Source organism: Xenopus laevis, chromosome 4S (genome assembly GCF_017654675.1).
Source record: "Xenopus laevis strain J_2021 chromosome 4S, Xenopus_laevis_v10.1, whole genome shotgun sequence".
In the NCBI taxonomy this organism is placed as follows: domain Eukaryota; kingdom Metazoa; phylum Chordata; class Amphibia; order Anura; family Pipidae; genus Xenopus; species Xenopus laevis.
Window position 1 is genome coordinate 57868455 of NC_054378.1, and position 10873 is coordinate 57879327.

Below are 10873 nucleotides of genomic sequence, written 5' to 3' on the forward strand. Positions count from 1 at the left end.
CTAACTTACTTTTTTGGGTAACCGGTTTTCTCCAGACATTTTATAACATATGGAACATTAAGTTTACAGTGGGCTCATGTGGGCATTATATTATATTTGTATTTATTAAGGTTCCCTGGACATGTGTAATAAAAAGTGGTAAATTCAAGTCACTTCAAGCAATTTCACCAACATTTATAATAAAGACCTCCATACAACTTTAAATTACCCATAATATGCAAATTGACCTAAGCGCAGAATTCTTAGGCACAAACTAATTTTAGCTCGTATTCTCTACGAAATGCTTGCACTGCCGAAGTAACGCTAGTGAAAAGTCGTCAGTGTTCGGCACCCAGGGCGCAACTTCTCATATTCGTGAATTAGTGTAGAGGTAGTGAATTTGCGCCTTGTGGCGTTGTGCGATGTGTGTGACGCAGTTCGCCCTTTATTGAATCTGCCCCTATCCCGGCCATTTGTATGAAAAGTTTACATAAATTGCCCCTGGATGATCCTATAAATGTAATCAATAAATATTTTCAAGCTTTTGAAAATGTCACAAGGAGCTGCATTGCCAGTTTTATTTCATGTTTTGCATTCCACAGTTATTTAGTTAACCTATAGACCTCCACTGACCTCCACTGCTCTTCTCCTACAGAACTGATTAGGAACACCTTATCAAAGTCAATGTTACTGAGTTTCCCATTCTTTCAGAGTTCAGAGCACTTTTTCTGTCTCAGATGTATGGTTCCATTTTCTTTTCACTCTGTTTTATATAAAAATATGTGGATGTATTTTCACCTTTCCAGGGCAAAGAAGTTTCATGAAAGCTTTTCTGAAGCTCATGTGGCAGAGAGGATAAAGGACAGGATTAATGGCAGAATTCAGCCATAACAGCCAGAATGAAATCTCATAGAGATAGTCCTGGACACAATGACCATGGCAGGCTGCCCTGATGATCATCAACAGAGTATATGGTGCCCAGCATAATCCAAACACACAAACAATGATGGCTAAGGATTTTGCTACCCTCTTATCTCGGGATAGCCTAAAACGATTCACAATGCTGCTAGCCATGTCAGGTCTCATATTGGTGCAAGCATTTTCTGCTGACTTGTCAAAGCATTCCTGGGACTTCTTGGCTGAAACTTCAACCTGAAGTGGTGGAAGGTCTTGATTTATATTCAGATCCAACATGGGGCTTTCAAGTTTCTGTCCACCATTTCCTGCAGCAGAAAGCATTGTACTGCTTTGCTTTTTAGTTTCACCATAGGGTCTGTCTGCAGGCTTTACAAAAAAAATTAAGTGCTCTTTTCTCTTCCCTTGAAAAGTCAACTCACCGTGTTCCTGGCCTTGGGCCACCTCTTCATTTCTCATCATAGTTCTCCTTTTAATATTAATATAGATGCTTAGATTAAAATAGGTAACACTGATGAATGGTGTAAAGAATTCTACCGTAGAAGCTATCATCAGAAAATACCAGTTGTAGTAGAATTCTACATAACATTCCCCTTCCGGTAAGATAGTAGTTCTTGCAATGTATTCCCAGGTGATGATGGCTGGGCCGTAGAGAAGAAAGGCTGCCACCCAAACAATTAGCATTTTTAACACTGCTTTCCTTGTCATTCCTTGTTGTGCTCTGTAGGACACCTACATATGCCAAAAAAAGTTTACAAATGAAAGTGATACCTGTACCATCATCATTCCACAGCTAGACTTCTATTAAAACTGAGTCACTTTATAAATCAGATTCATATGCCTTTTGTTCACTCTTCTTTTTACAAGATCATTTCCAAGAACATTTCCAAATACCTGCTGCTAAAACCTTACTAGAGAATATGCAAAAATGTACCAACTAGGCAGTTTACTTATACTAATGCTGTAATTTGCTTAAATATAGAGCTTACAAATGTAGCTTGGATTGCTATAGTGTGCCATTAATTATAGATATTTTTGTTAAACTTCGTTTTTTAATGTAATCTCTGTTCAAACGGGTGAAATAAATAAATAGCACAGTTGAAACCTTTCACGTGGGTATATTGCAGTAATTAGAGGGTTTTATATGCATTTGTAATGAAGACATATAATAGCACTGCTCATGTTGTAATTGCAAGTCACCTTAGCTGACACAGTACCCAGAAATATCCTGTCGGGCGATGCACTCTATATAAATTGTCAAAGTATTCACGATGATTATGTCCTTGCTTTTTTTACATCCACATTATAAAAGGACCAGTGATGCAAAAATAAAATCTACTGTTATCCTTCACTGGTAAAAACTATGTTTTTGCTTTAAAACATAAATTTAGTATATTTAAATAAACTACTACATAGAGCTTGGGGTAGACAGTTGAGGTGGATAGAGTAATAGGCCACATGTTTACAAAGCAGGTGACAAATAAGGTATGTGGAATACAACAGTTTTGGTGCGTAAATGGTGTTAAAGGGATACTGTCATGGGAAAAAAAAATGTTTTCAAAATGAATCCGTTAATAGTGCTGCTCCAGCAGAATTCTGCACTGAAATCCATTTCTCAAAAGAGCAAACAGATTTTTTATATTCAATTTTGAAATCTGGCATGGGGCTAGACATATTGTCAATTTCTCAGCTGCCCCAAGTCATGTGACTTAAGCTCTGATAAACTTCAATCACTCTTTACTGCTGTACTGCAAGTTAGGGTAGGGACACACTGGGCGATTTGGGGAGATTTAGTCGCCTGGCGACTAATCGCCGCGACTTTCCACGACCAATCTTCCCCGAATGCCTCCCCTCGCTCTGCGCCTGGCTAAAATGAAAAATCGCCTGCGCTAATCACACGCGGCGATTCGTTTTCCGAAGTCGCCCGAAGTTTCCTTGTGAGGCAACTTCGGGCGATTTCGGAAAACGAATCGCCGTGTGTGATTAGCGCCGGCGACTTTTCATTTTATCCAGGCGCAGAGTGAGGGGAGGCATTCGGGGAGAAAAGTCGCTGCGATTAGTCGCCAGGCGACTAAATCTCCCCAAATCGCCCAGTGTGTCCCTACCCTTAGAGTGATATCACCCCCCTCCCTTTTTCCCCCCAGCAGCCAAACAAAAGAACTATGGGAAGGTAACCAGATAACAGCTCCCTAACACAAGATAACAGCTGCCTGGTAGATCTAAGAACAACACTCAATAGTAAAAACCCATGTCCCACTGAGACACATTCAGTTACATTGAGAAGGAAAAACAGAAGGAAAAACAGCAGCCTGCCAGAAAGCATTTCTCTCCTAAAGTGCAGGCACAAGTCACATGACATGGGGCAGCTGGGAAATTGACAAAATGTCTAGCCCCATGTCAGATTTCAAAATTGAATATGAAAAAATCTGTTTGCTCTTTTGAGAAATGGATTTCAGTGCAGAATTCTGCTGGAGTAGCACTATTAACTGATGCGTTTTGAAAAAAAACATGTTTTCCGATGACAGGATACCTTTAAATAAACAGGAGTAAATGTTATTCATTGTTTTAATCTGAACTAATATATGAAGACTGTTCTTGTCAAGAAATTGTTTGTTTCTGGGTGCAAGATGAACAGAAATAAAATGGAATAGTAGACATAGTAATTCCAATGATTTTGTTGCCCAGAATTACAGATATTACACAATGGGCAACTGATAAAATACTCAGATTCACCCTCTATCATCTCTTTGACAAGTGCCTGCACCCATTGGCACTCATGGGTCAGATGATTGACTTTGAATATGGTGGTTTCATAGTGATTTTTTATCCCTGAACCCACCTGATCGCCTCCCACTGAAGTCAATGCAAAAACAAATTCATTTTATAGTGTTACAGGATGTATAGGACTGAAATTTTAGGGATAATTTATGACAGTGTGCTGAGTTCAATTTTAAGTATGACTGCCATCTTCTTTTACCCAAAATGCAGCATTTTTACCATAATTCCAGTGTCATTGCATTTGCCAAGGAGAGCTGTGCCTAATACTGTGCCCAATACAGTTGCACTGAAGCTTAAACGGCAATTTGGTTTATATTGCACTAAGTTTGGTTGCTTTTATTTTCAGCAATTGGATCAAAAGTGTGCTTCCCATTCTTCAGGTGCAACTGTGCTAAAGCAATTGACACAAGGTGCTGTGGGAACACTGGAGCTTCCAAGTGCTTTGAAATAAGATGCAGGAGGGACAGAGAAGTGCCAAGCACAACTATATGGAAGTGCAAGGATCACATACTGATATGGATACTTTTAACGAATGGGAATTTTTGTGCAATTGACTGCAGCCACTTTAGCGACCCTGCAACTGCACTTATGGTCATAAATGAGCCCTTGTGTCAAGCGTACACATGAGGGTTTTTTTTTCCATTTTTTAACAAGCTTTAACAACAGGTCAAGGGGATATTTGTTTCATAGAAAAACATGATTCAAGCTTAATTCAAATCTTATGCTTGAATTGTTGGTTACATTTGTAAAATGTGATATACTGTATATATCATAAAATGATAAAATGTAGGTAATACTTAATACAAACTTTTTTTTACTTCACATATATGGTAAACCAATGTAATTTCATATTTTATGAAAGATTATCTTAATTTTATGAAGCTATTTGCAAATAAATAAAATGTTGCAGGCGTATATGTTATATGGTATAACAAATAGAAAATTCCTGGTAACCCTTTAGTGCATTGAAGATTCATGGCAGCATAGATGAAAATATTGCCCTTGATTTATGAGAATGACATAATTAGATTTATATAGAGATAGCTGTAAAGCACCAATAGAGAGACAACAGATGGACAGATATCCAATAATATATGTGATCAGTAAATTTAAATATTTTGATGTTTTGGTACCATCAGCTGATGATGATTAATATGATATTGGTCATGGTCCTGGCATGATATGTACATGAACTGTAAGCTGGAAGGCTATATCTTATAAACTGTCACCTGAGATGACAGTTTAATATCATGTGTGAGGGATTAAAATGAAATAATAAACAACCTGAAGATAATATATGCAATAAAGTATAATCTTATATTTTAATGATTGTACTTTCTGAGATCAAAATATTTAGATTACGAAGGGCTTAAACAACACCTGCATAATAATAATAATAATAATACTTATAATAATATAAGTACAGCTACTATTCGCCTTTTTTCAATTGGTATCTTATCAGGTTGTGTGTATGTTTCTTTGGGGCAAGCTATCAGAAAAGAAATTGTCTTACCGCTTTAGTGACGGAGATGAACCTGTCGTAGCTGATGAGGACAATGTTAAAAACTGAAGCAGTGCATAAAAGGTAGTCCATTACTAGCCACAGCTTGCACAGGCCTTTCCCAAACTTCCACTGGCCAGTCAGCACATAAGGGATGTAAAGTGGGATGCAGAATCCACCTGTGAAATAGACAAACAGTAAAGATAATAATGTTCTTCTAGTGAGAATAAAACAACCTAACCAGCTGAAACAGTCATAGCAAGAATTCAGCTTACAAACCTATCCAGAGTCCAAAGGAAAGCATTCCTTCAAAGAATCTAGAGATTCTATGATCATTAGAAAAGTGATATAATTTTGGTGAAAACTGTGCACTAGGTAGACTAGATATTAAAAGATACCAACAACCTAACATTTAGCTGGAAGCTTTGTAAGGGCAGGTGCAAAGCTCTCTGACCCCTTCTTACATTAAGGTTGTTGACATGTTATGACAAACACTGCAAAAGAAGCTAGCTTCCTAGAACTCTATTAAACCTCCTTCATGTTTAATGATTCTTAAAGGATTACTCTCATGGGAAAAACGTTTCTTTTCCCACCAAAATGCATCAGTTACTAGTGCTGCTCCAGAATTCTGCACGGAAATCCATTTCTCAAAAGAGCAAACAGATTTTTTTATTTTTGATTTTGAAATCTGACATGGAGCTAGACATATTGTCAGTTTCCCTGGAGCCCCCAGTCGTGTGACTTGTGCTTTGATAAACTTCAGTCACTTTTTAATACTGTACTGCAAGTTGGAGTGATATCACCCCCCCCCCCAGCAGCCTAACAACAGAAGAATGGGAAGGTTACCAGATAACAGCTCCCCAACACAAGATAACAGCTGCTTGGTAGATCTAGGAACAGCACTTAATAGTAATATCCAGGTCCCATATTCAATTACATTGAGCAGGAGAAACAACAGCCTGCCAGAAAGCAGTTCCATCCTAAAGTGCTGACTCTTTCTGAAAGACCAGGCAAAATGCCCTGAGACACCTACACACAAATATAATTAAAAAAAATACACTTGCTGCTTCAGGAATTAAATTTTATATTTTAGAGTGAATTATGTGCAGTGTAAACAGTGTCATTTAGAAATAAAAAATACATCATAAAAATAATGACAGATTCCTTTAAAGATCAGAAGTCGCTGACCCACCACTTACCCACTAATAAATCAGCAATGGCTAGGTTCAGGAAGAAAAAATTCCCTTGAGTACGGAGACCTTTGTCCACCACGAATGCTAGGATGACCAAAGCATTTCCCAAAACAGTAGCGAGTACCATGAGTGCCATGAGCACGGCAAGTATAATAGACGCGCTGGAAGAGAACTGTCCATAGTGCTGAAACTGCTCCTCTGCCTGACCAGCCGCACAGGTGTTACCCATCTGAACTTCCCCAGCGGAGCGGTTGAAGGCTGCTAGATCGGTAGGCATGTCTCAGGCTGTCCACTAATCACTCCAGCACGTGTGGCATTTAATATTAAATCACATCGTTGCAAAACCGGACTTCTAAACGCTGCTGAACGCTTCTCATGTTAAAGACTACACAAGCAAGCGAATTCACCGAGAATGGAAACTGCCTGTTTTTCCCCTGAGTAGACTGGCCGCTGAAGCTGTCTGGATAGGAGTTGCTTCACTGAGCGCAACTTGAAGACTGGACGCCTCGCAACATAATTAAGATTATCAGATGTTGGTTAAGGGTTAATTAAACGATCTGGTTTCACACTGTTATTAACGTGGAAGCTTCTGTCATTCATTTTTATCTTGCAGCAGGTTTCCACGATTTTTAATAAGTCTCTGGCACAGAGTAAAGCATATGGATCCTTTGGTGCTCAGGAGACAGTTCCAGGCGCGATCAAGCTGTAGTTGACCTGGAGCAGAAGATGTACTATCAAACAGAGCCTCCTTTAGCTGCCAGTCCGCATAGGTTCTACCAAATAGCAAATCACGGCACTTTTTTGGCACCCAGGGACTTTTTTTAATGTGTTGCTTTCCAACTATTTTTACAACTAAATGTGGCTCATGGGTAAAAAAGGTTGGGGACCCCTGGCATAGAATGTTTTCTCTGTTTCTCTCTCAATTCCTTCTAATTTCCAAGTATGTGCAGCATTAAGTAAACTTTGTCACCAAAATGCCTTTACTGGAGGCTGGGTGAAATCTAGTTAATAGCTGGATCAAAATATAAACCTCTATGTACTTTTATGCCCATATCTGAACCATTTTGGTGCCCACATAAAGCAAAAAGATGAATAAAATAGAGGTTTAGAAAATTGTAAATCTCATACAGTATGTGTTTTACTTAACCTAGACTTTTTATTTAGCAATCCTCCATGCTTCTCCTTATAATGTTATATTAAAGGGATACTGGGTTTTTATTTCAAAACACATCAGTTAATTAATTCTGCACTGAAATACATTTCTCAAAAGAGCAAACTGATTTTTGTTATATTTAATTTTGAAATCTTACATGGGGGCTAGACATATTCTCAGTTTCCCAGCTGCCCTCAGTCATGTGACTTGTGCTCTTATAAACTTGTCACTCTTTACTGCTGTACTACAAGTTGGAGTGATATCACCCCTCCCCCCAGCAGCCTAACAACAGAACAATGGGAAGGTAACCAGATAACAGCTCCCTAACATAAGATAACAGCTGCCTGGTAGATCTAAGAACAACAATAAATAATAAAATCCAGGTCCCTCTGAGACACATTCAGTTACATTTAATATGAGAAACAACAGCCTGCCAGAAAGCAGTTCCATCCTAAAGTGCTGGCTCTTTTTGAAAGCACATAACATAACCAGGCAAAATGACCTGAGATGGCTGCCTACACACCAATATTATAGATAAAAAAAATACGCTTGCTGGTTCAGGTATTACATTTTATAATGTAGAGTGAATTATTTGCAGTTTAAACAGTGTAATTTAGAAATAAAAAATACATCATAAAAATCATAACAGAATTCCCTTTAAAGGACATTAAAAATGGGTAGTTCACCTTTAACTTAACCTGTAGAATGATGAAAACAGTGATATTCAGAGACAATTGGCAATTGTTCTTATTTTTTTTTCTTTTTTGTGTTTTTGAAATATTCTGATTTTTGTTCAGTAGCTCTCCATTTTGGTATTTCAGAGTTAATATAGATAATAGAGTTAATACCAACATGAGGTACATCTCTAAAGGAGCATTCGCTAATAGTAGAGTTTTTAGAGCACATGCTCCACACTCTGGGAAGTCCACAAGGTTGTGGGTTAGATTTCCACCTCTGCTGAAAACTCAGTGTGAAAACAGCGCTGGATGATTATGCTTTAACTAACTCTGGAGAGTGATGGAAAGACAAGTGCCGGAAGTCCATCATCCGCCTTACATTTGGCTGTACCATTTTTTTTATTATGCAGATTAATATGGTTAATACCAACCTGAGGTATGCCTGTAAAGGAGCATTCCCCAAAGCAGTCGGTAGAGCACATAACCCCCCAGTCTTGGAAAACCACAAGGTCATGGGCTTGATTCCCACTTCTGCTGAAAATTCAGTGCCAAAGCAGTGCTGGTTGAATGTGCTTTAACTAACTCTGGAGAGTGATGGAAAGACAAGTGCCGGAAGTCCATCATCCTCCTTCCATTTGGCTGTACCTTTTTTTTTTATTATGTAGACTAATATAGTTAATACCAACCTGAGGTACACCTCCAAAAGAGCATTCCGCAATAGCAAAGTCGGTAGAGCACATGCCCCCCATTCTGGGAGCACCACAAGATAGTGTGCTCGATTCCCACTTCTGCTGAAAACTCAGTGCCAAGGCAGCACTGGTTGGTTGTGCTTTAAATAACTCTGGAGAGTGATGGAAAGATAAGTGCCAGAAGTCCATCATCCGCCTTCCATTTGGCTGCCCCTTTTTCCAACTGGTGTTGTCCTTATAAGCTACACTGGTATGTACTTCTACTTTGGGCCAGGGCTTCCCCATCTAACACCTTGCCCTTACCTTTGCATCAACTTGGGTATTTTTTCCCTATACAGAACTCTTTTTGGGGTTTGCCTGGCATCAGCCTGAAGTTGACCATGGCAAATTGCTTAACGAGGACAGTGTTCTGTGCCAAGCTTAAAAAAAAAAGCATTTGACAAGCTGACTAGCGAGGGCAGCTTTGGTGCGATTCTGCTAAAAAGAAAGTAGAGGTCGCTCTTGAATGCAGATTGCAGAAGATGGCACAGATGAAACTTCTTGATAGAAAGCATTTGAGAAGCTGATTAGCGAAGGAAGTTTTGGTGCTTTAACAAATGTGAAATATTGGTTACTCATTAATGTAGCCTGAAGAAAAGGCACCTTTCCCTGAAATGCACCCCGGGGACTCACATGCTGGGCCCTTTGGCGAAAGAAAACAGGTGATTTGCTGCATGCACCATAGAACAGCCATGTGGGGGTGCTGATGTTGCTGTCTCCAAAGTAGCAGTCGCTCTTGAATGCAGCATGAAGAAAATGCCATTGGTGAGCCTGCACAGAATAAATGGTTCTGTACAGGCATAAAGAAAGCTGAAGAGTCACCCAACCAGGATTTGAACTCAGGCCCCCACGGGCAAAAACAGGCGCTTTAACCATTACACCACAGGAAACTAGACCTTCAGGGAAATGTTCCGGATTACTGTAATAACCCATTGTCCCCTTGTGCCTCTGCATTGACCGGCCGGGCCGGAAGCCCATCTTCTGCTTAATAAAGTCAATACCAACCTGAGGCCCCTTATTTAAACAGCCTGCCTGAAAAGCTCAGTCGGTAGCGTGCATGGCTCTGGTTGATAACCTGGTCCAATAGGTTGTGGGTTCGATTACCACATCTGCCAAAAACTCAGCTCCAGAGCAGGTCTGCTGTGCTGTAACCAGCCTGAAGAAAAGGCACCTTTCCTTGAAAGGCAGCCCGGGGACTCGCATGCTGGGCCCTTTGGGGAAAGAAAACAGGTGATTTGCAGCATGAGCCATAGAACAGCCATGTGGGGGTGCTGACCTTCTGGGAACGGTTCCGGATGACTGTAATAACCCATTGTCCTCTTGTGCCTCTGCATTGACTGGCAGGGCCGGAAGTCCATCTTCTGCCTAATAAAGTCAATACCAACCTGAGGCCTTTTCCTAAAAGAGCCTTCTTGAATAGCTCAGTCGGTAGAGCACACGGCACTCATCAATAACCTGGTCCAAGAAGTTGTGGGTTCAATTCCAGCTCAGTCGGTAGAGCACACGGCTCTCATCGATAACCTGGTCCAATAGGTTGTGGGTTCAATTCCCACCTCTACCAAAAACGCAACTCTAGAGCAGCTCTGGACCGCTGTGCTTTAACCAACTCTCGAGAGTGATGGAAGGGCAAGTGCCACAAGTCCATCATCCGCCTTCCATTTGGCTGCCCCTTTTTCCAACTGGGGTTATCCTTCTAAGCTACGCCGGTATGTACTTCTACTTCAGGCCAGGGCTTCCCCATCTAGCAACTTGCCCTTACCTTTACATCAATTTGGGTCTAGTTTTCCCCATATAGAACCCTTTTTGGGGTTTGCCTAGCCGCAGTTGTCCTTCCAAGCTACCCAGGTATCTACTTCAGGTCAGGGTTCCCCATCTAGCACCTTGCCCGTACCTTACCATCAACTTGGGCCTTTTTTCTCTATACAGAACTCTTTTTTTTAGCATCAGCC

The 10873-nt window shown here is 40.2% G+C and overlaps 1 protein-coding gene across 1 annotated transcript; it reads right to left on the bottom strand.

Moving 5' to 3' along the window:
- Positions 1–486: 486 nt before the first annotated feature.
- On the bottom strand, positions 487–6866 carry LOC108715092 (histamine H3 receptor). Its single transcript, XM_018259927.2, has 3 exons — positions 6373–6866; positions 5186–5352; positions 487–1626 (listed from the first exon to the last, which is right to left on the bottom strand). The coding sequence occupies exons 1-3, from the start codon at positions 6641–6643 to the stop codon at positions 748–750; spliced, it is 1317 nt and encodes a 438-aa protein (XP_018115416.1). The 5' UTR covers positions 6644–6866; the 3' UTR covers positions 487–747.
- Between the last annotated feature and the right edge of the window lie 4007 nt (positions 6867–10873).